The 27,771-nt window shown below is 41.2% G+C and overlaps 1 protein-coding gene across 3 annotated transcripts; it reads left to right on the forward strand.

Moving 5' to 3' along the window:
• The first annotated feature begins 13,170 nt into the window (after positions 1-13,170).
• On the forward strand, positions 13,171-19,971 carry LOC309364913 (uncharacterized protein). 3 transcript variants are annotated; one of them, XM_081902920.1, is made up of 6 exons: positions 13,171-13,290; positions 15,435-15,598; positions 15,731-15,857; positions 17,485-17,568; positions 18,170-19,184; positions 19,269-19,971. In XM_081902920.1, the coding sequence occupies exons 2-6, from the start codon at positions 15,524-15,526 to the stop codon at positions 19,282-19,284; spliced, it is 1,317 nt and encodes a 438-aa protein (XP_081759046.1). In that variant the 5' UTR covers positions 13,171-13,290; positions 15,435-15,523; the 3' UTR covers positions 19,285-19,971. The 3 variants fall into 3 exon arrangements, with proteins under 3 accessions (XP_081759046.1, XP_081759047.1, XP_081759048.1); XM_081902921.1 differs by lacking the exon at positions 13,171-13,290 and having other exon boundaries at positions 15,100-15,598; positions 17,488-17,568; XM_081902922.1 differs by lacking the exons at positions 13,171-13,290; positions 17,485-17,568 and having other exon boundaries at positions 15,102-15,598.
• Positions 19,972-27,771: the final 7,800 nt, after the last annotated feature.

Genomic DNA, 27,771 nt, shown 5'->3' on the forward strand with positions numbered 1-27,771 from the left:
GCACACACACCCACCCACACACACATATATACACATATATGCACTACAGTATATGTATAGACTTAAAAAATGAGGGGGCTTGTCCAGGGGTCAAGTCTTTTACTTTTTTACAGCTAATGCCCTCCGCTTGATCGCAGCCGCAGAAAATTTGGCCACTTTCAGTGTTACTTCTGGGTTTTTATCTCCTAGTAGGATTTTCAGCCGCTGAGATTCAGATCGACCTGGAAATTTCTGAACGATAGGGGAGATAAACAGTGACCTAATATCCCCGTAAAGGTCGCAGTGTAACAACACATGTGAAGCCGTTTCCACCTCTTTCAGACCACATGGGCAAACTCGTTCAGCATAGGGTGTGCCCTCGTATCTGCCCTTTAATAAGGCAGATGGCAGTACATCAAATCTGGTAAGGGTAAACGCCCGCCTATATTTTGCGATTTGTAGATCCAGCAAATATGGTGTTAGATTAAACCCTTTTCCATAATCTTGAATAGCTGGATATTTATCTATCTTGCTCATATGGTCCTGAAGCTCTACATCTCCTATTCGCTGGCTCACTATCCTTTTAGCCTTTTCAAAACCTGAGGCTATAAGTTCTTGTGGGGAAAGCCCCAGGCCCTTCAATTTTTCATAAAGCGACAATCTCCATTTAGACTGGAACGGGTCTAGTAGAGTCAATGGAGCCACTCCCACTGGGAAAAATATGAGTTTTAGCCAGAAGTGAATCTTCAGGATCCATATCCTGGCATTAATAGGGAGTTGGCCTACCTCCAGCCTGATGGCTGTGTTGGAGACACAGGTAGGTAACCCTAGTAGGGAGCGGTAAAATTTAGTTTGTACAGATTCCAGGGACTTGAGTTTTTGACAATTAAATATCTGGGTGCCATACATCAATTGTGGAAGTATTTTTGCAACAAAGACCTGGGAGGCAGCAGGAACATATTGACCTCCTTTTCTGTAAAAGAATCTTATGATAGCTCTGGAAGATCTTTGCGCATTTACAATGGAATTCTTAATCTGATGGCACCAAGATCCCTTCTCATCAAAAATTATTCCAAGATATCTAAAAGATGTTACTTGCTCAATAGGTTGGTTATTAATTTTCCATTTATGTCGGCGTTTTCTCTTGGAGAACACCATAATTTTTGATTTAGTGTAATTTATTATTAGGTGTTCAGCTTCGCAATACTCTGTAAGAGCTCGTAAAAGTTTTCTTAGACCCACACAAGAGAAGGAAATAAGTGCCGCATCATCTGCGTACAAAAGGACTGGGATTGGTATATTATTTAGGTTTGGGGGATGAGTACTTGCTTCCTCCATCTTTCCGACTAAGGAGTTTATATAGAAATTAAATAGAATAGGGGCAAGAACACAGCCTTGCTTGACACCATGGAAACTTTGGATTTCCTTTGATAGGTTCCCATAACGGTCGCATCTAACACGGATCCGAGTATTTTCATGTAGTCTACGGATAAGAAGCAAAAGACGTCTATCGATGTTTGTGGCATTTAATTTTTCCCAAAGTCTGTGCCGGGGTATCAAATCGAAAGCTGATTTGAAATCTATAAAGGCTACATAGAGGGAGCCTCCTTTCTTTGAGGTGTATTTCTCCACTAGATGTTGCAATACCAGTCCTTGGTCTAGAGTTGATCTATGTGCCCTGAAACCAGCCTGGGCTTCCTTTAGGATGTGCTCCTGTTCCAGCCAGTCCGCAAACTTTTCACGTAAGTGAGTTGCATAAAGTTTGCTAATGATGCTTAAGAGACTGATTGGTCTGTAATTGGCTGGATCAAGTTTACAGCCTTTCTTGAATATGGGAACGATGATTGCCAATCCCCAGTCCTCTGGTATTATTGCTGTTTGATCTATGCTGGTGAATAGGGTGGCAAGGACTGGGGCCCACCAGTCAATATTGGCTTTGAGAAGCTCAGGAGAGATATTATCTGCTCCCGGGGCTTTTCTGTATTTGAGTGCCTGAATAAGCCTCCTGATCTCCGCAACCGACACCGGAGGCCACTCATCACCTGCCGCACACTGTATTAGTGGCTGTGTCAAAGGCAGAGCTGAATATGAAGATTGGAAAAATGCCTCCCAAGTCCCTGCAGGTATAGTATACTCCACTTCTGAGGGGGTAGATCGCACTCCATTTGCTACCAGTCTCCAGAAGGTGGCCGAATCTCTCTCTCTGGATGCATCTATTAGGCATTTCCATTCTCTTTTCTGTGCCAGGAGTTTTTTGTTTTTGATCAAGATTTTATAATTTCGTTTATCTTCAAACCAGACCGTGGGGAGTTGGGGTAAATTGGCAGATCTATAATTCTTGTATTTTTTCAGTAAGTTTAGCTTCATGTCCTGACATTCTTGATCAAACCAGGGTTTGGAGTTTTTATATACTGAGGATTGCCTACTTGGCCTGTTCCTTTTTTCCTTCAGGGAATCTTGAAGGAGTGAAATTAACTCCTGAAATAAATTTATCTTTAATTCATGGCTTGAGGAAGTTATAAGGTTTTCTCTCTTAGTGAGGAATTCCTTTGAGCATAGCCTACTTGAAATTTCCTTATGCAGTTCATCTGTCCATCTGATACGAGAATATCTGAGCTCCAAAGCTGTAGGGCTCGGATGTTCAATTTTCTCAGCGCAGGATAAATCCTTTCCCGCAGTTACGAGTGCACTTAATGGCAGATGGTCACTGTCTAAGCGCTCCTCCACTTTGCATTCCAGAACTTTGTTTTGAAGATCATACGACACGATTATATAATCAATTGTGGAGGCGCCATTGTTAGATATAAATGTAAATTCTCCGACCTTCTCCCCCTCTGTACGGCCATTTAGTATAACCAAGTCCAACTTGTTGACCAAGTGTAATAGGCATAAGCCGGCATAATTGCAGCCTTTATCCTTTGAGATTCTAGCTGGTATTGAGTGGGCTTCCTCTATAATGGGGGCTGTTTCATGGAAATGGGCATACAAAGCCTCATCAGATTTCCCAGTTCTGGCATTTAGGTCGCCTGCCACCACTACAGAGGCATCAGGAAATTGATTTGATAGTTTGTCAAGATACTGTTCTAACTGAGCCCAAGTATTTCTTATCAGTCTTTTCTCTCTTTGTGGGGGTAGGTATACGTTAATCAGCAGCAAGCTGTGGGTTCTCCACTGTACTTGCACAGCTGTGGCCAGATGGTCTAGTGGGTCTAGTTTTTTAAATATGGCCCTTAGCCTTGTTGAGATTAAAGTAACTAACCCACCTTTAACTCGCCCCCCTCTAGTACTTAAAAGACCTGGGAGGGAGAACGCAGAAAAGCCATTTAACTCCACTTCACTTGTGCTCCAGGTCTCCTGGAGAAACACAATGTCATGTCTCTGGATATATTTAGCAAAGGATTGGTCAGAAACTCTGTTTTGCCAACCTGCAATATTCCAAGTTAGCAAGGCAAGGTTGCACGTTGTCTTGCCAAAAGTTGATCTTAGTCAATTTGCCTTTGAAAGATTTTTAGGGCCTATCTTTTTATCTATTGGTTGAATTTCGTTCATTTTGGCAATGTCCATAGATGTATTATCGCCCAGGTACTCAATGGAATCAATTGAAGGGTGCAGCGTGCTAACATTAGTGATCAGTACTCCTTTTTTTGGCGAATCTACCTTGAGGTGTTCTATTTGTCTGATACCAAGTTCATCCTCATCCAGGTATCTCATGCTGGTCCAAGAGCGCGTTGTGGTTGTCATAGGGATGGTTTCCTTCTTAGATGGTAGATTGTTGCTGTCCCTTACGCACTGTGTTAGATCTGTTGCTGTCAGGTTTATCTCTGCAGCTGCAGAGGTATTATAAAGGTAGTCTTTCATGGTTGCCATAGGGATGGTTTCCTTCTTAGATGGTAGTTTATCCCTTGCGCACTGTGTTAGATCTGTTGTTAACAGGTTTATCTCTGCAGTTGTAGAGGTATTATAAGAGTAATCTTTCATGGGGTCTGTCTTGGCTTTTTCAGAGAGGTTCTCTTTCTTTAATTGGTCCGTTGCCGGTTCTTTCTCTCTTACTTTTTCCTGAGCATTCATCTCTGTTAGCTTATTTCTAAGGGTCTCCAATCTTCTCAAGATCTCAGATTGGGCAAGGAAAGGCAACAATCCAAACTGATTTATTAATGCCTTTTCTTCTGGATAGAAGTTATCCGTCCCCTCATTAGGCAGTCTCATCTCCTGTCTTAGTTTCAAGGACCCTTGCTCAGTATGTTCCAGTTTGTCTTTTGAGTGTCCTCTCTCCTCCTTTGATTTACAAGTAAATCTTATCTCAGCTGTCATAAAATCATCAGGAAACAAATTCAAACATGTGCTGTTTTCAAAATATCTTGTTACCGTTATCCTTTTCTTTAACAGCAAATGTCTTGATCTATATATATATTTAGCCAAGTTTTGATCTTTGAAGGAGGCAATCACTCGCAGAGAGTATCCATTGTAGAATATAAAATCTACTGAGGTAATGTCATTTAATTTTATTTTTCCTGGCAGCATATCATCTAAAGTATTCACAAAATGCACCGAGCGTTCTTCCTGTGTAAGGAAGCCCTTTGGCTTCGGGTAGTTTAGAAAAGCTAACTTCCTATCTGCCAGTATCAGTTTCCATCCTTTATCCTGGGACAGATCTTGCCCTGCTACTGGCTCATCTTGAGATCTGCCATAATCAATGGTATGGGATGAGTCTTCTTTAATATTTATGGATCCTTGAGGTTTCAGCATAGAGCACCCGGGTAGTGATTCCGTTTCCTCACTTGTTTTGTTAGGCAGCAATGGTGTTTCTTTCAAAGACTTCAGCTGGATCTTTTTTTCTGGATCCACACTGTTGTTCTCTCTGCTGCCATGTATAGCAGGTTTGTTAGAGTTTGTTTTTGATTTTGTTGGGATCAGCTTATATAGTCTTTTCCAACATACTTTACATGCACGTCGGTTTATAACAGATTTCCTTGCAGTTTTTATGTTCTTACTTTTCTTTTTAGTTTCAGCTTTCTTCTTATGGGATCTCTTACTGATGCCTCGCTTCTTTTGATTTACTTCGATAGGAAATTCGGTTTTGGGGACAGAGACATACAACCCTATGTCCTTTCCTTGGTGTAAATGATTTTCCGCTGATGATCCTTGTGTGCACTTGCTGGTTGCTGGTTGCTTTGTATATTCTGGCTCTTGAGGGGTGGTTGGTGGATCAACACCATGAAATTCTGAGCCTTTAGCTTGGAGGGGATAATTTTCCACTAGTGTCAGGAGCAGCCCATTTGTTATTGTTAAATATTTTTTCATAGCTGCCAGATCCAGATTTATAGAGAGCAGCCAGTCCTGAGGATAGCAGTCATTGTTTTCCGTCTGGGAGCCCATAGATGAAGTCTGGGATTTCTGGGAGTTTCGGGTTTCTTCCTGTAACTCTGAAGATAATATCTCAGCCAAGACTATTTCATGGGCCAGGCTCATTGTATTTCTATTTTGGTTGTTATTCTCCGAGTCCTGTATTCCTCTAGAGAAGGTTGAGTGATCTTGAGCAGCAGAGGGAAAAAGAAGGGCCTCATCCTGCTTCAACTCAACCATCTCAGCCATCTTTTGCTCATTTCCATTTCCATTCTCGTTGTCCCTTGTATGTGAAAAGTATTGCGTGATTTTACTCTGTTTCTCATAACTCCTGGAACAATGGGCTTGTCACTATCCCCAGGTCCCTACGTTTCTTTCTAGTAAGTACCATTTGTAAATCTTTGTTACCAATCAGGGGTTATTCTTCCTATTTCAAAAGCTATGTCTCTTAGGAAGTCGGAAACTCCACCCAGCTGTAGACTAAGGTCCAAATTGAGGCAAGATTTGGGATAGCTGTTTGTAATTTGATAGCTTATAGTTCAGAGCATAACACGGAGTTGGCAATAAATCAGCTGTCACCCGTTTTCCTTATTGTCGGTCAGACTTGAGGAGAGTGGCAGCGTGGGGAGTAAACCCTCCGGACATTAAGATAACAAGGTAACAAGAAGGGCTTCTTTTTTTTTTTTAGAAGCAACAAGCTAAAAGAACTATTAAAACTATTTAAAAACTCTGGAGGAGTTAAAATATATTATAGAAGGGGTTTCAAAGGTTGGCTCGGTGTCGAGCCTATTTAAAAACAGATTTAAGAACTTGCCTCAGATAACCTCCAGAACTCTGCAGCTAGTTCGGCGGCCATCTTTCCCCCTCCTCATTAATAATAATAATAATACAGAAACCATTCAGAAATTGTTACAGGAATCTACTTTGATCTGACAGACCGCAGAGGAAGCCAGGGAAAAAGCTGTTGTTGTGGAAGATAAAGTAACACAACTGGAGGCAGAGAGGGTCCCAGATCTACAGAGGCAACTTGATGACCACAAGCTGACGCTTTCTATGATTGAGCTCAAAGAAAAACAGACAAATTTGAGGATTAGAGCTGTACCTGAACTGGAGAAGGACAGTTTGATAGAATTTCTCACGCAGGAATTTGCTGATTTTTGGAACTTGGACTTGGAGCAAGAGGAATTCAGAATTGTGAGTGCCTTTAGACTTGGAAGAGGGGGGGAAAAAGAAAAGAGTAGAATAAGAGACTGTTTGATTACCCTCCGAACTAAAGAAGAGAGAGATAGAATTTTGGGTTGGCACTTTCTGAAGACTTTGGAAATACAACAGTCAAGAGTGGAAATCTTTAAAGACATCCCGAAATATCTTTTGGATCTTAGGTCCAATTATAGAGATTTGGTCGACCTGCTGAGAAGGAATAAAATCAACTGCAGGTGGGAGTTTCCCCAAGCTCTATCCTTCAGTTTCAAAGGGAGGAAAATAAAAATAAGATCAGTAGAAGATAAAGTAAAGTTTTTGGATCAATGCGAAGAAGATCTCCAGAAGGGACTTGGGAAAGAGCCTGAAGCATTGGATAGAAGATCACCAGACAGAGGACTAGAGCAAAGAGCATTGGACAGAAGATCATCAAATAAGGGAATATTGGATATATCAACATTTTCCTTTGGACTGGATCCCCCAGTGAATGTGACACCAACACCACCAACAGAAGAAGAGCAAGCATTGGGTGCAGTTGGAGGAAAATCAGAGTAATTACACCATGGCGTTGCAAGTATTGAGTTGGAATGTTAATGGAATGAACTCCCCGGAAAAAAGGCGGAGAGTCTTTCATTTACTGAAAAAAGAACATTTGGACTTGATTTGTCTACAAGAAACACATGTGATAAGGCTACACAGGAAGATACTGAGCAATAAAAGATTGGGCCATGAATTTATTTCATCGGATAAAGTTAAAAAAAGAGGAGTAGTACTTTATGCAAAGGAGAGCCTATCACCGAAATTTATGTTTAACGATGAACAAGGAAGATTTGTTGCAATTGAAATTCAATCACAAGGAGAGAAATTTTTGATAGTAGGTATCTATGCACCAAATGAAGGAAAATCAGAATTTTTTAAGAAGTTACATGAGACTCTAATGGACTATATGGATTACAATATGATTTTGATGGGAGACATGAATGGAGTGGTGTCTACAAATATGGATAAGGCACAGAGACAGTCACCAAAGATGGTAGACTACTAAAAACCTTCTTTGACATGACTGAAAATATGGATTTAGTGGATATTTGGAGAATGAAGAATCCTTTGGGAAGAGAGGGAACTTTTTTCTCTGAAGCTAAAATGACATGGACAAGAATTGACCAAATTTGGATAACTAGAAGTCTGGTTCCAAAGACTAGCAAAGTGGAGATATGCCCCAAAACTTGTTCTGATCATAATCCTGTGAAGATGGAGATGAAATTGACGCCAATTGGTTCCTTTAGATGGAGGATGAATGATACTTTGTTTAGGAATGAAGAAGTGACCAAGAAGGCCCAAAAAACCTTGAGAGTCTATTTTGAGATAAATATGAACACTACAGTGGAAAAAGAGTAGTCTGGGACGCAAGTAAAGCGGTTATGAGAGGATTTTTGATACAACAGAATGCAATCAAGAAAAGAACACAAAATGAGAAAAAGGATAAAATCCTGGAGAAAATAAAGGAAGGAGAGAAGAAACTGAGAGCAAAACCAAAATCACAGGAGATCCTGAAGTTATATCAAGTACAATATATGAAATTGATGAATCAAGAGATAGAATGGAAGATTAAACAGATGAGACAAAAGACATTTGAATCGGCAAATAAGTGTGGGAAATTGTTGGCCTGGCAAATGAAAAAAAGACAAAAACTTAATACTATTACGAATTTGGAAGTGGAAGGAAAAAATATACAGAACCCAGTGGAGATCAGGAAGTGCTTCCAGAGGTATTTTAAACAACTTTATACACAGGAGAAGCAGAAAGAAATGGGCATTGATCAATTCTTAAAAATAAATGGACTACAGAAAATCTCTCAGGAAAATAAGTCAATGTTGAATTATAAAATAACGGATCAGGAAGTGGAAGGGGCCATACAGAATATGCAACTGGGTAAATCTCCAGGACTGGATGGTTTGACTTCAAGATATTATAGATCTTTGAAAGAATGGCTAATACAGCCATTGAAGCAAGTGTGTAATGAAATATTGGAAGGGAAAAGGGCACCAGAGTCGTGGAAGGAAGCTTATATTACACTTATACTGAAAACAGAGAGCGAAAAGACACAGCTTAAGAATTACCGCCCCATATCGCTGCTCAATGTGGATTATAAAATTTTTGCAGATATTTTGGCTAAAAGATTTTAAAAAGTGCTAGTAGAAGAAATCCATAAAGATCAAGCTGGCTTCCTCCCGAGCAGACATTTGTCTGACAATATGAGGAACATAATTAACATTTTAGAAAAACTACAAGTGAATATTAATTCTAAGGCAGTTCTGATATTTGTGGACGCAGAGAAAGCTTTTGATAATATTTCTTGGAGTTTTATGAAGAAAAATTTACAAGGTATGGGGGTAAGCCAAGGTTTTGAAAATGGTATAGGTGCAATTTATTCAGAAAAAAAAGCAAAATTAATTGTGAACAATGTAGTTACAGAAGAGTTTAAGATTGAGAAAGGAACACAACAAGGTTGCCCAATCTCTCCACTGCTTTTTATATTGGTCCTGGAGGTCCTGCTAAATATGATCAGAAAGGACCAATTGGTTAAAGGTATACAAGTGGGAGCTAAACAGTATAAACTGAAAGCATTTGCTGATGACCTAGTATTGACTTTACAGGAGCCAGAATCTAGTACCAAAAGGGTACTGGAACTGATTCAAGAATTTGGTCAGGTAGCAGGTTTTAAGTTGAACAAGATGAAAACTAAGGTTTTAGAGAAAAAATTAACTGCGAATGAGAGACAGAAGTTCCAGGAGGAGACAGGATTAACATTGGTTAAGAAAGTGAAATATTTAGGGGTTAATATGACTGCTAAGAATGTGAACTTGTTTAAAGATAATTATGAAAAATGTTAGACTGAAGTGAAAAAGGACTTAGAAATTTGGTCAAGTATGAAGTTATCATTGCTAGGCCGAATCGCTGCAATAAAAATGAATGTATTGCCAAGGATGTTGTTCTTGTTTCAAACATTGCAAATTTTGGACAAGATGGATTGTTTCAAGAAATGGCAGAGAGATATTTCTAGATTTGTCTGGCAGGGCAAGAAGCCTCGAATAAAATTTAAGATACTAACTGATGCTAAAGAAAGAGGTGGATTTGCCCTGCCAGACCTTAAACTTTATTATAAATCAGCTGCATTTTGCTGGCTGAAGGAATGGCTGCTTCTTGAAAACACTGATGTACTGGATTTAGAAGGTTTCAACAATGTATTTGGTTGGCATACATATTTGTGGTATGATAAGGTAAAAGCACATAAAGCATTTAAAAACCATATTGTTAGAAAAGCATTGTTTAATGTCTGGATAAGATATAAGGATTTGTTAGAAAATAAAACCCCAAGATGGTTGTCACCAATGGAAGCGAAGGCACAGAAAAAACTCAATATGGAGGCCAATTGGCCGAAATATTGGGAAATTTTGGAACAGAGTAAGACAGAGCAAAACTGCAAAGTTTTGAAAAATTAAAAAACAAAGTGCGAGATTGGCTCCATTATTACCAAATAATGGAGGCATATAACTTGGACAAAAAAGTTGGCTTCCAGGTGGAAAAAATCAAAATTGGAAACAGAATTGTTAGATCCCAAATTTAAGAATTTGTCAAGAATGTATAACTTGCTGTTGAAATGGAACACTCAGGATGAAACGGTGAAATCTGCTATGATTAAATGGGCACAAGATGTTGGACATAACATTATGATGGCTGACTGGGAACAGTTATGGACCACAGGTATGAAATTTACAGCATGTAATGCCCTAAGAGAGAATTTAATGAAAATGATTTTTAGGTGGTACATGACACCAGTCAAGCTTGCAAAAATTTATCATTTGCCCGAAAATAAATGTTGGAAATGTAATGAGACTGAAGGTACATTCTTTCACCTTTGGTGGACATGCCCAAGGATTAAGACATTCTGGGAGATGATTTATAATGAAATGAAAAAGGTATTTAAATATACCTTCCTGAAGAAACCAGAGGACTTTCTCCTGGGCATGGTCGGCCAATTGGTGCCAAAGAAGGACAGAACTTTCTTTATGTATGCAACAACAGCAGCAAGAATACTCATCACGAAGTATTGGAAGACACAAGATTTACCCACCCGGGAAGAAAGGCAGGTGAAGTTGATGGACTATATGGAATTGGCGGAGATGACTGGCAGAATCCGAGACCAGGAAGAAGAGTTGGTGGAAGAAGATTGGAAAAAATTTAAAGATTATTTACAGAAATATTGTAAAATTAATGAATGTTAGAAAAATGATGGAATGAAGTTATATGGCTTTAGCAGAAATGTAATAGACAGATTGTTAATGTTTTAAAGGGAAAAAACAAGGCTAGAATATGTTAAGATAAATTACAGGACAGAAAATACAGGAAGATGGAAAGGAATTGCTGAAACAGTTAATTGAAGTGGAATACAAAAAGGGAGGTGTGAGGAGGTTGCCGACACAAGTGAATGAAAGATAAGATATTGCAATTATTGGATGTGTTTTTAATTCTTTTTGTTTTGTTTAGTTGATTTAATGTTTTAGGGTTTGTGTTGAGAGGTGCTTGTGTTTTTGTTTTTTGTATTGTATTGTATTGTTTTGTTTAATTTTTTTTCTTTACTCTTTTGTAATCTTTAAATTGCTAATAAATACCATTTTTTTAAAAAAACAAAGGTTACAGGACACCGCAGACTACTGAGACCGCAAAAGGTTAGACAGAGGGAACGTTGTTCAGACAGCTGTGGCTTGTCTGGGGTGTGGGTGTGTGCCCTGCACCCCAAGGTCATGCGTGCAGGCAGACTGTGGCTGCCTGCTGGTGGGGAGTGTGCTACTTCCGGACCCCACTCCCCACTCCGTGATCATCCCTACACCCCACTTTTTGAAAAAAGGTACGCATTGTAATAACACCGGACCACCCCATACCCACTGGAATTTCTCCGAATAGGGATGTCCTATTCAACAGTAGGGTTTCTGGAATCCGTCTGGAATTTCTCAGGCATTGAAATTGAAATACTTTATTGTCACTTGTACAACTTGTATACAGTGAGATTACACGAGCACCCCCCACTCAGCTCTCTTAGTCTTAATTCCCCTCGTTTACTGATGTACACCCACCAAACCCGAAAGTCAGTTGCCCTGTTGTAATCTTTTCATTCAGCAGCCTAACAGCCCAGGGATAGAAGCTGTTCTTTACCCTGTTGGTGTGACTGATCATGCTTCTGTATCTTCTGCTTGAGGGCAGGAGATCAAGAAAGTGCCGGCCAGGGTGTGAACCATCCATGAGAATTTTCCTCACTCTCCTGAGGCAATGTTCTTCCGCTATTTCATCCAGCGGATTCACGGGACAGCCCATAATATCTTGTGCTGTATTCACCACCCTCTGTAGGCACTTCCTATCAGTTGATGTCCAACCAGCGTACCACACCGTGTTGCAGTATGAAAGGACACTTTATATTGTCGACCTGTAGAAGGAGATCATCAGATGTTGATTGACATAACCAGGATACTGTAGTTGGAAGCATTGGCTGGGTGAAAATCGGCAAAATGTCCCATGTCGGCAGTGCCATTTTTGCTGATTTTGCTAAAAGATAGCTCAAAATAGCTCAAAAACTGCATTACTATTATTATTATTTTTTGCAAAATACGGTAAGTTCAAAAACTTTGGGCAAAACTAAAGAAAAAGCTGAACTGGTTTTGGGTCCTGATTTTCACTTTTTGAAATATGGCCACCTAATCATCATCATCAGGGACACAGGTGGCGCTGTGGGTTAAAGCCTCAGCGCCTAGGACTTGCCGATCGAAAGGTCAGCAGTTCGAATCCCTGCTGCGGGGTGCGCTCCCGCTGCTCGGTCCCAGCGCCTGCCAACCTAGCAGTTCGAAAGCACCTCCGGGTGCAAGTAGATAAATAGGGACCGCTTACCAGCGGGAAGGTAAACGGCGTTTCCGTGTGCAGCTCTGGCTCGCCAGAGCAGCGATGTCACGCTGGCCACGTGACCCGGAAGTGTCTCCGGACAGCGCTGGCCCCTGGCCTCTTAAGTGAGATGGGCGCACAACCCCAGAGTCTGTCAAGACTGGCCCGTACGGGCAGGGGTACCTTTACCTTTACCTTTAATCATCATCATCACCTTCCAACATATATAAAAACATAATAAAACATTAAACAGCTTTGCTATGCAGGGCTGCCTTTCAGATGTTACTTATCTCTTTGGTTCAGGGGTCACATAACTCCCTCCAAAATTTATCCGATGGATATAGGGACGTCCTATGGAAGACATTCCAGGATTAAATCAGAAACCAGGATGGCTTCTGTAAACCCAGAGGTGTCCCTGGAAAACAAGGGCGCTTGGCGGCACTCGGGGGGTCTGGGCACCCTTTAATATTATTGTCAGTTGCTGCTCTGAACCCCTTCCACCCTCTTTTCCCCAGGGGTGGCCTTTTCAAAAATAAGGTGTGTGTTTCCTCTTTCGCTGCCTGCCGGGGATTGAACCCGCGACTGTCTCATCAAATAAATGGCAATATAGAGCTTCTCTGCCACTCTAGGAAAACAGGGAGGACATTTCTGTTTGCAGGGAGGGGGAGAGGCGGATCTCCTGCCCCTCCCCTCCCTTTGGGCCAATGAGCTCCGTTTCCTAGAGAGGCAGGAAGTGAGTTTTATTTTGGGGGGGGAGTAGAGGCGAATTTGGAGGGGGGAGGGGTCTCCATCCTCATTCCCGGAAAGAGAAGCGGACTTGGAGAAGAGGAGAAAGAGGTGCCTCATATTGGGGGGTTATTTGGGGAGGGGGGGGAGAAGGATTTGCTTTGCCTCTCCCTGAATCTACAAACAGGGCAACTGGGAAAGGAGGCGGGAGAATTGGGGGGGGTGCAGAAAGGAAAGCAGGGAGGGGCTCCGTCCTTTCCCTGTGAGAATCGGGGGGGGGGCTGGATGCAGGCCATCCTGTTGCAAAGGGGGGTCCTCCCCCCCCCCAAACAGGGTTTGCATTGCAAGATCTTCTCTGAAGCGCAGAAATCAAGCCAGGCTCCCATGGTGGAGGGACTGGGGGGGGGGCGAAGACACTTGAGACGAACCAGAAAAGGGTGCTCCCCCCCCAGTGGAACTTAATTACAAAGGGATTTGCAGCCCCACCCTGGGCCTGTTGACTCAGAAGTCAGTCCTTCTCCGTTCAAAGGGGGGGCAGCCCCATTCCACCTAGTGATGCTCCTCTCTGCTTAACACCCTCCATCTCCCTTCTCACTGCCCCCCATCGCTCCCCCCAGGCTCTGCCTCCTGCGTCAGGGGAGGGCTGAGCTCCTCCAGGACCCTGATCTGCCCCGCTCCTAAATCTGCTGCTGAAGCCCCTGCCTCAGTGGGGCGGAGATCGGGAGGGCAAGCAGGGGAGAGGAAGTGGAAGCAGCTGGAGAACAGAGTTGCCTCTGGATTGGGAGAGAGGAGGGGGATTTCGAATTGGGTGGGGGGTGACAGATGGACAATGTCAAGGGAAATCGGCCTCCGGAGCTGAGTACGTAAAAAAGAGCCTGATGGGAGAAGGAAGGGGGAGGCCCCCCAGCTCCCCTTTCAGAAATCCTAGTCTGGCCGTCTGAGGTTGCTTTGGCACAAAGGAAAGAGCCCTGTTGGGTTTCCCATGTTGGGGGGTGCAGTTGGGGAGGGTTTGCTGTGCTGCTTTTGTGCCCCAAAACTGGAGGGAAGAGACACATTTTCCATTTCCTGAAGTATGAAAAAGGACCTTGATGGTTTCCCTCCTGCTTGGCAGGGATCATCCCTACAACAATCCATGTTAGCGCATAGAGTGCTCTAAATATTTCCATCTGCTCCCCTTGGAGGGAGCTTCTGCACCCTGGTGCCCTCCATATGTTGCTTTTCTTCCAACTGCAGCTTAGGAGTTTCCCTTATTTTCTATACAGTATTCTAAATGTATCAAAGGGTCAGAAACTGGTTTCCTGGATGGCTGTCGGGGGAAAGGAACAGTGAGGTCTGCAGAGGTACTGACCATAATGCTTTCTGCGAAGCTTCATTAAGAATTTGGGATTTGATCCTAGAACTTTACAATCCGAACTTTAAAATCTTTAGGTTCCCTAAAGAATGAGGCAGCTTATAGTATTATAAAGTCCCTGTAGAAAGGATTACATCCTTCCAGTTCCCTGCCTTGCACTTCCTGGAAGGGACCCACAGGAGATCTGGTCCCTGGTTTACTTCCTTTAGTCTATATATATATATATATGCAGGTTTTGGTGTCCTCGGGTGTCTTCCCGTGTAAAAGTTGGGGTGTCTAGGCGACGTTTCACCACACCCCCTCAACAGTATTTATAGGAACTCAAACACTGAGATCCTGCTCTGTTCCAGTAACAAGAAGCCGAAAGCACCAGCCTGAAGATGACGAGTGAGACCTCGTCGAAACGTCGCCTAGACACCCCAACTTTTACACGGGAAGACACCCGAGGACACCAAAACCTGCATTCCTGTACCCGTGAAAATCTACGAAAGCATATATATATATATATATATATATATATATATATATATATATATATGTATGTATAATGTGTGTATACACACACACACACACCATAAATATGTATGTCAACCAAACCTATTCTCCTGACCTTCAAGGTCTAATATACCTGCTTTTTCCAATATTATCCATTCTCTAAGCCAGCATAAGCAGGACGCCTCATAATATAATATAATCGTAAATCTGGCAGGGAGAAGCTGCCCCTATCTTTCGTATCCGTTAGTAATTTATATTTCATTGTGAATATTAATGCTGCCTGTATAAATGTGTCCCACCCTAAATAAACCTGCCTTTCTGTAAACTGCCCTGAGACCTCAGGGTATAGGGCGGTATATAGATTCTAATAATAATAATAAATTTTTGCATTGTTATCCCTGTGTTGAAGTGCATCGTGGCAACAGCTGAGAGAGTCCCAGAAGTGGCCTGGTTTATGATTCCTCCTCCTCCTCCTCCGTCTTTTCCACTGGCAACGCAATGGTCTCTGATACCCCCTCTCAACGGTCTCTTCTTAAAGATGGAGTGGAAAGAGGAGCCAGGCAGCTTCCTCAGGTAGGGAAAGAGCAACGGGAGCAGGGAGGAGGGAAGAGGCACAGATGGGACCACCCAGCCTCCCTCTGTGTTGAGTGGGGATGATGGGGATCTAAGAGAAGCTCTGTTTTCCTCCTCTTCTTCTTCTTCCAGGCCCTCTTGACCTTTGAGGAGGTGGCTGTGTTTTTCACGGAGGAGGAGTGGACTCTGCTGGATCCTGGCCAAAGAGCTCTGCACAAGGAAGTCATGGAGGAGAATTATGAGATGGTGGCCTCTCTAGGTAAGGGCAGATTTATCAAATCCCAAACTCTTGGCTGTTAGACGTTGGAGGTGTGAATCTGCTGTTTGAGCCATTTATTCATGCTGGTGACCCCTCGTAGCCGAGTAAGATTGTCATCCATGAACACGGTCTTAATGGTGTGTCCGTAAGGGACTGTGGAGTCCAATTCTGGATCAACACATCCTTCCACAGTGGGGACATAGGTTTCCAGGCAGGAGTTAATTACAGTGAGGGTTTGCCAAATGTACTTTCCTCTTAGTTTGTTTGTCCCTTTCGTCTGGAGTTTGTGTTTCTTCAAAGTCCATTACACCTTTGGTAAAGGATATTTTCCAACTGGAGCACTTGCAGGCCAGGGTTTCCCAATTTTCTGTGCTTATACTGCATTTCTTTAGATTTGGCTTGAGAGCATCTTCAAACCTCTTTCATTGTCCTTCGGTACTTCTCTTTCCATTCTTAAATTGGGAATAGAGTAATTGCTTTGGAAGATGATCCAGAGGACATGATCACACTTCAAAACGACCTTGACAGATTAGAGAACTGGGCCAAAACAAACAAGATGAACTTTAACAGGGAGAAATGTAAAGTATTGCACTTGGGCAAAAAAAAAAGAGAGGCACAAATACAAGATGGGTGACACCTGGCTTGAGAGCAGTACATGTGAAAAGGATCTAGGAGTCTTGGTTGACCACAAACTTGACATGAGCCAACAGTGTGACGCGGCAGCTAAAAAAGCCAATGCAATTCTGGGCTGCATCAATAGGAGTATAGCATCTAGATCAAGGGAAGTAATAGTGCCACTGTAGTCTGCTCTGGTCAGACCTCACCTGGAGTACTGTGTCCAGTTCTGGGCACCACAGTTCAAGAAGGACACTGACAAACTGGAACGTGTCCAGAGGAGGGCAACCAAAATGGTCAAATGCCTGGAAACGTTGCTAAGGGAGCTGGGCATGTTTAGCCTGGAGAAGAGGAGGTTAAGGGGTGATATGATAGCCATGTTCAAATATATAAAAGGGTGTCATATAGAGGAGGGAGAAAGGTTGTTTTCTGCTGCTCCAGAGAAGCGGACACGGAGCAATGGATCCAAACTACAAGCAAGAAGATTCCACCTAAACATTAGGAAGAACTTCCTGACAGTAAGAGCTGTTCGACAATGGAATTTGCTGCCAAGGAGTGTGGTGGAGTCTCCTTCTTTGGAGGTCTTTAAGCAGAGGCTTGACAACCATATGTCAGGAGTGCTCTAATGGTGTTTCCTGCTTGGCAGGGGGTTGGACTCGATGGCCCTTGTGGTCTCTTCCAACTCTATTATTCTATGATAATCAGGCATCCGAACAACATGACCAACACACCCAAGTTGATGTTGAAGATTGTAGTTTATAGCAATGCTGTACTTTTGTCAGTAGACAACTGTTCCTAAACTGATATTGTGGTATGAATTCCCCCCCAAAACCTATGTAGAAATCTACAAGGAGAATCTACAGGCATGAGCCTTCCTGGTCCGTGTTATTTATTAGCTTTTAATGGGCCACCAAATACTTTGCTGTCTTTGTTTCACAAGATTAAAATTTTTGAATATTTTTACAGCCACATATGACATAAACAACATTTCTGCTTTACTTATTCCACATAGCAGAGACTCTGATACTCAAGTCTGAGCTCATCTCCTCGCTTGGAACAGAAAAATACAGGGATGTTGTCCTGGACCAATTGAGAGGTACATACTTCCACTTTGCTGTGAGGCCGTACCTTTGTCTGTCTCCTTTCAGTGTATAGGAATATAAAAAGATCCCTTTTGGATCAGAACGAGGGCCCATCTTTTCCAGCATCCTGGTGCAGGTTTAGGTGATGTGAACAGTTTCCTGGAATGTATCAGCCAGATATTACAGATCAGGGAGGAAGGAGAAAACTGAATACAGAGGCATAGCATTTTCACAGGAGGGGGAAGATGGAGAAAGTGTTTCCCTCCAGAGGTTACTGCACTACAACTCCCATCAGCCCTGGTCATTGGACTTCTTTAGTTGGGTTGATGGTACTTAGAGTTCAACCACATCTGGAGGGCCATAGATGCCTCACCTCAGCATAGAAGGCTTCTCTTGGTGCTCAGTGTTACATGCGAGTTGAAGGTAGAACTGGATACTAAGGGTTCTGGAGATTATTTTCAGATTTCCTTTCCTTTCCCAAAAATTTGGTTCATAGGAGAGGGAGGAAGGCTGGAGGTATTAAAATAAGAGAAAGTGCTGATTGGTCTTGCTGTATCTTAAGTTCTCTTGTTGTTTTTCTTGAATACTTAACAGTATCCCCCCCCTTTAAACCAGGTGATGGAGAAGGCAATCAGAATTTTGAGGGGCCATCTGTAAAGTACTTCAGCGTGAGTGAACACCTTAGGACACAACTACAAACTAACGCAGGGGAGAAACCCTTTAAATTTATGGAGTCTGGGAAGAGTTTCATTGAGAGTGGAGCTCTTAAAAGGCATCAACGAACTCACACAGGGGAGAACCCATTTCAATGTATGGACTGTAGGAAGAGCTTCAGGGATATGGGAAAACTTACAAGACATCAACGAACTCACACAGAGGAGAAACCATTTAAATGTATGGAGTGTGGTAAGGGTTTCATTGGCAGTGGAGCTCTTAGAGTACATCAACGAATTCACACCGGGGAAAAACCATATAAATGTGTGGAGTGCGGAATGAGCTTCTGTCATAGGGAATCCTTTAATATGCATCAGAGAAATCACACAGGGCAGAAACCATTTAAATGTATGGAGTGTGGGAAGGTTTTCAGTCAAAGGAGAAGCCTTACTGTACATCAACGGAATCACACCGGGGAGAGACCATTTCAATGTATGGAGTGTTTGAAGGGTTTCATTGACAGTGGAACTCTTACAAGACATCAACTAATTCATACTGGGGAGAAGCCGTTTAAATGTGTGGAGTGTGGAATGAGCTTCCGTCATAGGGAAACGCTTAACAGGCATCAAAGAATTCACACAGGGGAGAAACCATTTCAATGTATGGAGTGTGGGAAGGTTTTCAGTCAAAGGAGAAGCCTTAGTAGACATCAACGAACTCACACAGGTGAGAAACCATTTAAATGTATAGAGTGTGGGAAGGGTTTCGTTGAGAGAGGAGCTCTTACAAAACATCAACAAACTCACACAGGCGAGAAACCATTTAAATGTATGGAGTGCGGAAGGAGTTTCAGTCAGAATGGAAACCTTACAACACATCTACGAACTCACACAGGTGAGAAACCATTTAAATGCTTGGAATGTGGGAAGAGCTTCCGTCAGAATGGAGTTCTTACAACACATCTACGAACTCACAGGTGAGAAACCATATAAATGTTTGGAATGTGGGAAGAGATTCAGTTGGAATAGAGTTCTTACAAGACACCAACAAACTCACACAGGGGAGAAACCATTTAAATCTTTGGAGTGTGGGGAGGGTTTCAGTCAAGGGGAAAGCTTACTGTGTGAGGCTGAAAAGGCGTTTCCCATAAACTCTGTATGAATAAAGTTTCTATGTTAGAATTACGGGTGTTCTTTCAAAATAGTTGGTTTTGAGTTTCCCAGGGTATCAAACAACAGCATTGATGTAACATTTATATGTAATGAATGACACAAGATTAATACTAATGTTCAGATATATAGTTAATTTCTTAAAGAATATATGTGGTTTAGTGAAATGTCTTTATTAAATCATAGGAATAGTCAATCAGGGATAGTCTGTGAGGACCACAAGTGATCTCATGGTATAACTGATGATATATTTAGTATGCTTAATGGTATGAATGGAAGATATGAATGGAGAAGTGTCTGAAGTGAGTGGGATCAGATGGCACTATGACTCTGAAGACAGAAGATAAAGAAATGATTAAATGGAAGATGAAGAATTATTGAGTTAGCCAGTGGACCTGACGAAAACAGGATGGACAAAAATAATTGGGTGAAAATATGACATAAGCTGGATGACAGCATGTCTGGGTGAAGTAGGACAACCTGAAAACTAAAAATATGATTGATTGATTGATTGATTGATGAATGAGTGATGAATCAATGAGTCGTTATTGCTTATTACTTGTTAATCAATAAAGATTGGTAATCTGAAGAGAATTGTATCATTTTGTCTTTCTTGAAAACACTATGATAAAGGTGAAAAGGGACTTAACTCTGTTTTCGTGACAACTGTACATCAACGGACTCACACAGGAGAAACCATATAAATGTTTGGAGTGTGGGAAGGGTTTCAGTCAAGGGGGGAAACTTACTGTACATCAACGGCCTCACGCGGGAGAAACCATATACAGTGGTGCCTTGGAAGACGAAAAGAATCCGTTCCGCGAGTCTCTTCGTCTTGTGTTTTTTTCGTCTTGCGAAGTAAGCCCATTGACGGCTTAGCGGATTAGCGCTATTAGCGGTTTAGCGGCTTAGCGGATAAGCGGCTTAGCGACTTACAAAAAGGGGGGGAAACCCGCAGGAACTCGCAAGACATTTTCGTCTTGCGAAGCAAGCCCATAGGAAATTCGTTTTGCGAAGCACCTCCAAAACGGAAAACTCTTTCGTCTAGCGAGTTTTCCGTCTTGCGAGGCATTCGTCTTGCGGGGCACCACTGTAAACGGAGTGTGGAGAGTGCTTCATTTGTAGTAGGAAACTCAATGTGTACTGGCAAAGTCACACCGGGAGAAACCATTTAATATATTTTTAAAAAATATATTTATTAAGGTTTTAGAAGAATAAATGGGTAACAAAATAGATGTCAAAAAGAAAAAGAATAAAAAAAATACAAAAGTACAGAGATACAAGAAAAAAGTTACGGAATACAAAATAGGAAAAACAAGCAATTAAAAACAAGTCCATCTTTTCATAGCTTATACTTCATTTACTTATTTCCCTGACCCTCTCACACCTCCCTTTTCTGTATTCCAATTCACATATTTAGTTCAGCAAATCCTTTCCCCCTTTTTTTTTTAATCTTAATCCAATGTCTTAACACATTGTAACTTTATATTTTCATCTGTTATCAATCTATTTTTGCAAATTCATTCTAACCTTATTGCTAAAACCACTTCGTTTCAATCCAACATCATTTTAACTTTCATTAATTTTACAATATTTCTGCAAATAGTCTTTAAATTTTTTCCAATCTTCTTCCACCGACTCTTCTCCCTGATCTCGGATTCTGCCAGTCATTTCCGCCAATTCCATGTAGTCCATTACTTTCATCTGCCATTCTTCCAGGGTGGGTAGATCTTGTGTCTTCCAGTACTTGGCGATGAGTATTCTTGCTGCTGTTGTGGCGTACATAAAGAAAGTTCTATCCTTTTTTGGCACCAATTGGCCGACCATGCCCAGGAGAAAGGCCTCTGGTTTCTTCAAGAAGGTATATTTAAATACCTTTTTCATTTCATTATATATCATCTCCCAGAAAGCCTTAATCCTTGGGCACGTCCACCAAAGGTGAAAGAATGTACCTTCATTTTCTTTACATTTCCAACACTTATTATCGGGCAAATGATATATTTTTGCAAGCTTGACTGGTGTCATGTACCACCTGTATATCATTTTCATAATATTCTCTCTTGAGTCATTACATGCCGTGAATTTCATACCTGTGGTCCATAACTGTTCCCAGTCAGCAAACATAATGTTGTGTCCAACATCTTGTGCCCATTTTATCATAGCAGATTTCACCATTTCATCCTGAGTGTTCCATTTCAACAGCAAGTTATACATTCTTGACAAATTCTTAGTTTTAGGATCTAACAGTTCTGTTTCCAATTTTGATTTTTCCACCTGGAAGCCAATTTTCTTGTCCAATTTGTAAGCCTCCATTATTTGATAGTAAAGAAGCCAGTCTCGCACTTTGTTTTTTAGTTTTTCAAAACTCTGCAGTTTTAATCTATCTCCCTCTTGTTCCAAAATCTCCCAATATTAAAAGGCGAAAGATTTATACGATCTGAAGAGAAACCAGAGTTGATATATAATGGGAGATGATATATAATGAACTAAAGAAAATGCTAAAATATAGCTTTGTTAAGAAACCAGAAACCTTTCTGTTGGGAATAACAAGAATGGACATAAATAGGAGAGACTGTAAACTTTTTCAGTATGCAATCACCGCAGCAAGAACATTGTTGGCCCAAAAATGGAAACAAGAAGTAGTTCCGACTTTGGAAGAATGGAGGACAAAATTAACAGACTACGCAGAACTGGATAAATTAACTGGGAAAATCAGATACCAAAAAGACCATAGGTTTTTTGAGGACGGGGAAATTTACGGAGTATTTGAAAACTGTATGTGAGGACTGTACAACGCTAGTGTGTTTTAAAGAAGCTTTGTGAAAACATAAGGAATATTGTTAGAAGGCAAGCAAGGACAGAAATATAGTATTTAATGGCAATATTAAAATTAAGGAATGTGAAGACAGGATTTGAACTACGAATGATTGTCAGAGAAGTTGAGGGAGGTCCAATAAGTTAAAATATGTGATATGTAAATGGATATGATTGGAGTCTTTTATGAAAAAATTTTAATAAAAAAATTATATACAAAAAAAATCTCCCAATATTTCGGCCATTTGGCCTCCATATTGAGCTTTTTCAGAGCCTTTGCTTCCATCGGTGATAACCACCTTGGGGTTTTACTTTCAAGTACCGTATTTTTCCCTCTATAACACGCAGATTTTTTCTCCTAAAAAGGAAGGGGAAATGTCTGTGCGTGTTATTGAGCGAATGTGTGGTCCCTGGAGCCGAAAAATCAGGCAAAAATCAAATCACGCTTCACGGAGAAGGGAAACCTGAAAAGAAGCAGCTGCTTTCCTGCATTCTGCCTCAGGGTCTTACTGCCCACCCTCCTCTGTTTCGTTGCTGTGTTTGCTGAAACGGAACAAAGAGCAGGGAAAGCCCCTCCCCTCCAGGCAAGCAGAGGGGAAAGCAGCGTGCCGTTCCTTCTAATTCCTCTCTGTGCTCCGGTGCTGCTGGGGGAGAGGGAGAGAGGGGAAGGGAGAGAGAGAGATGGCTGGCTTGGGTGGGGGAAACTTTTGCCTTTCTTTCCTCCCTCCCGTTAAATCCCTCTCCTGCATTCTTAGCCAGCTGCTTCTCTGCACACCCCTCTCATGTCCCTTCTTTGTTTTTCCTTCGCTCCCCACTTAAAATGTGGTTACAAAGCATAGATCCACATGGATCCTCAGGATCTTTGCATTGGGTCACCCCAAATTCACCAGATCACATAGCATGTCCATGGCTACAGCCTGCACCAAAAAAATCATGCACCCACTGTTGCCTGGGGCTGCAATGGTGGGGAAATGTGGTTACAAAGCATGGATCCACAGGAATTCTCATGATTTTTGCATTGGGTCACCCCAAATTCACCATCAGATCACATGTCTGTGGCCACAGCATGAAGCACAGAAATGATACATCCACTGTTTCATTCAGAATGTTTTTTCCCTTGTTTTCCTCCTCTAAAAACGATGTGCGTGTTATGGTCAGGTGCGTGTTATAGAGCGAAAAATACAGTAAGTCTTTATACCTTATCCAGATGTTGAACAATGCTCTTCTAACAATATGGTTTTTAAATGCTTTATGTGCTTTAACCTTGTCATACCACAAATATGCATGCCACCCAAAAACGTTATTAAAACCGTCTAAGTCCAAAATGTCTGTGTTCTCAAGAAGCAGCCATTCTTTCAACCAGCAAAATGCTGCTGATTCATAATAAAGTTTAAGGTCTGGCAGGGCAAATCCACCTCTTTCCTTTACATCAGTTAATATTTTAAATTTTATTCTGGGCTTCTTGCCCTGCCAGACAAATCTAGAAATATCTCTTTGCCACTTCTTGAAACAGTCCATCTTGTCCAAAATTTGCAATGATTGAAACAGAAATAACATTCTTGGCAATACATTCATCTTTATAACAGCAATTCAGCCCAACAAGGAAAGCTTCAAGTTTGACCATATTTCCAAATACTTTTTCACTTCTGACCAACATTTCTCATAGTTATCTTTAAATAGATTTAAATTCTTAGCAGTCATGTTAACTCCCAGGTATTTTACTTTCTTTACCAGTGTTAAACATGTCTCCTTCTGAAACCTCTCTTTCTCAATCGATGTTAAGTTTTTCTCAAGAACCTTAGTTTTTAACTTGTTCAAATTAAATCCTGCCGGTTGACCAAATTCTTGAATCAGTTCCAGTACTCTTTTAGTACTGGATTCTGGCTCCTGTAAAGTCAGTACTAAATCATCTGCAAAAGCTTTCAATTTATACTGTTTAGCTCCGACCTGTACCCCTTTAATCAGATGGTCCCTTCTAATCATGTTTAGCAAAACCTCCAGGACCGAGATAAAAAGCAATGGGGAAATTGGGCAGCCTTGTCGTGTCCCTTTCTCTATCTTAAATTCCTCTGTCACCACATTATTAACTATTAATTTAGCCTTTTGTTCTGAGTAAATTGCACCTATACCGTTTTCAAAACCTTGACCAACCCCCATCCACTGAAGATTTTTCTTCATGAAATTCCAAGAAATGTTATCAAAGGCTTTCTCCGCATCTACAAAAATTAAAACTGCTTTAGTATTAATGTTCACTTGCAGCTTCTCCAAAATATTGATTATATTCCTCGTGTTATCAGACAAGTGTCTACCCGGGAGAAAGCCAGCTTGATCTTTGTGTATTTCCTCCACTAATACTTTTTTTAATCTTTTTGCCAAAATGTCTGCAAAAATTTTGTAATCCACGTTAAGCAAGGATATGGGGCGGTAGTTCTTAAATTGGGTCTTTTCCGACTCAGATTTCGGTATAAGTGTAATAAAAGCTTCCTTCCACGACTCTGGCGCTTTTTCCCCCTCCAAAATTTCATTGCAAACCTCCTTTAGTGGTCGAATTATCCAATCTTTCAAAGATCTATAATATTTTGAGGTTAACCCATCCGGCCCTGGAGATTTGCCCAACTGCATATTCTCGGTGGCACCTTCTACCTCCTGTTCTGTTATTTTATAGTTCAGCAACAACTTGTTTTCTTGAGAGAGTTTTTGTAATCCATTTGTTTTTAAAATTTGGTCTATATCAGTCTCTTTCTGTGGCCCTTGTGTATACAACTGTTTAAAATATCTCTGGAAGCATTTCCTAATTTCCACTGGATTCTGTATGTTCTTTTCTTCCACTTTCAAATTAATAATGGTTTTTGTCTTTTTTCATTTGCCAAGCTAACAATTTCCCACATTTATTAGCAAATTCAAATGTCCTTTGTCTCATCTGTTTTATTTTCCATTCTATATCCTGATTTATCATTTTCATATATTGAACTTGATGTAGCTTTATTTCTCTCAGAATCTCTTGTGACTTTGGTTTCACTCTCAGTTTCTTCTCACTTTCTCTTATTTTCTTCAAAATTTTTCCTTTTTTCTCATTTTGAGTTCTCTTCTTTATTACATTCTGTTGGATTAGAAACCCCCTCATAACCGCTTTACTTGCATCCCAGATTACTCTTTTTTCAATAGTAGTGTTAATATTTGTTTCAAAATAGTCTCTCAAGGTTTTTTGGGCCTTCTTGGTGACCTCTGCATCTCTAAACAAGGTGTCATTCATCCTCCATCTAAAGGAGCCAGTTGGTGTTAATTTCATCTCCATTCTCACGGCATTATGGTCGGAGCAAGTTTTGGGACATATTTCCACTTTTCGAATTTTAGGAGCCAGTCCTCTATCCAAATTATCCGAATTTGGTCAATTCTTGTCCATGTCATTTTGGCTTCAGAAAAGAAGGTTCCCTCTCTACCCAGGGGATTCTTTGTTCTCCAAGTGTCTATCAAGTCCATATTGTCAGTCATCTCAAAAAAAGTTTTTGGTAGTCTGCCATCCTTGGTAACTACCTGTCGTTGTGACTTATCCATATGTGTAGATACCACTCCATTCATATCTCCCATCATAATGATGTTATAATCCATATAATCCAACAATGTCTCATGCAACTTCTTAAAAAATTAGGATTTCCCCTCATTTGGCGCATAAACTCCTACTATCAGAAATTTCTCTCCTTGTGTTTGAATTTCAATTGCCACAAATCTTCCTTGATCATATTTAAAAATAAATTTCTGTGATAGGCTCTCTTTTGCATAAATCACTACTCTTTTTTAAACCTTGTCTGATGAGATAAACTCTTGACCCAATCTTTTATTAATCAATACTTTCCTATGTAGCCTTATCACATGTGTTTCTTGTAAACAAATCAAGTCCAATTGTTCCTTTTTCAATAAATGGAAAACTTTTTTCCTTTTCTCCAGAGAATTAAAACCGTGAATATTCCAACTTAATATTTGCAGAGACATGGTGTAATTATTTTGCTTTTCCTCCGACTGCACCTAGTAATTGTTCTTGTTCTGTCGGTGGTACCACTTTCTGTAGATTGTCCAATCCCAAAGGTAGTGATACTATGTCTAGTATTCCTGGTTCTAATGCTGTTGGCTCTTCTTCAGATTCTTTTTGTAGGTCTTCTCCGTGGTCTCTCAAAAATTTTCCTCTATCTTCCACCGATCTTATTTTAAACTTTTTCCCTTTAAAGGTAAAAGATAGGCCTTGGGGGAATTCCCACCTGAAAGGAGTTCTGCTTCTTCCCAACAGGGCCACCAGGTCTCCGTAATGTTTTGGAATATCCTTAAATATCTCCACTCTTGATTGATGTATTTCCAAGGTCCTCTGGAAGTGCAGGCTCAATATTTTGTCTCTCTCCTCTTTTGTTCGGAGGGTAATCAAACAGTCTCTCACTCTGTTCTTAGACTCTTCCAAGTCTAAAAGTGCTTACTATCTTGAAGTCTTGCTTATCAGAGTCTAAGTTCCAAAAGCCTACAAATTCCTGCATAAGAAAGTCACTTAAGTTATCTTTCTCAAATTCAGGTACAGCCCTGATCCTTAAATTTGTCTGTCTTTCCTTCAATTCAATCATAGACAGCATCGACCTATGCTCCTCAATTTGCTTACATATCGTGATATCTTTTCCTCTACAGCCAATGCCTTTTCCTTTGCTTCTTCAGCTGTCTTTCGATTCAAAGGAGAGGACCTTGGAAATTGGTCCCCTGGCCAATTTAGAGTGGAAAATTCCCTTGCCAGTTGTAGCAATTTCAAAGTTCCTCTAGGGGGACACAGCATCAGTCAATACTTGTTACATTAAAGCAACTTTTCAACTTTTCCAAATCCCCCATTTAACGAAATAAACAACAGTTTCAACTTCCTTCAAGTTCAGAGAGACCAATCAGAATCAAAATATCTTTCTTACAGAGTAGCTATTAATTTACATTGTCCATTAATGGTGTGATTCACAGTGCGGTAATCTTGTTGCCCATTGACAGTCCGATCCCAGGCATTAAGCGGTGTTTCCTTTGTCCCGTCTCTCTCTCTCTCTCTCTCTCTCTCTCTCTCTCTCTCTCTCTCTCTCTCTCTCTCTCTTGCAGGCAAAGATACTTCCCCCTTTTCCCTCTCCTCTCCTGCAGCTCAGGGAGGGAATTCTCATATATTGATTTTGGAATTTAAATCCCTTTAAAAAGTTTTCCAGGTCTTGCCTTAAATAGTCTTTGCTTTGATCTATTTACAGAAAAGGAAGGCAGACTTCTTGTTTGCACCTTCCTGCTTTGGTACCAAATTAGTGCTTTTTCTTCCCCTTATTCTCAAGTCTTTAAACTTGACCTACTCACGGGTAGTTGTTCAATAGCCGAATTGTCACAGGGAAAAGGTCAGTGCTCTCCGGCAACAGCTGTGCGGCTTCACTCCACGGAAGAAGCAATTGACTCTCAGCACCACGCCACAAGCCCCATTCCGCTCCGGAGCCGGTTTCCTTTGCAGATTGGGGGGGGGCTGAAGGTGCCCGCCGAGTCCCCACGGTCACAGGCTCAACTGCCTGTGGTTTCAAGGGGGTCCCCGCTTCG

The sequence above is a fragment of the Podarcis melisellensis genome, assembly GCF_964234715.1.
Source record: "Podarcis melisellensis genome assembly, chromosome: 2".
NCBI lineage: Eukaryota > Metazoa > Chordata > Lepidosauria > Squamata > Lacertidae > Podarcis > Podarcis melisellensis.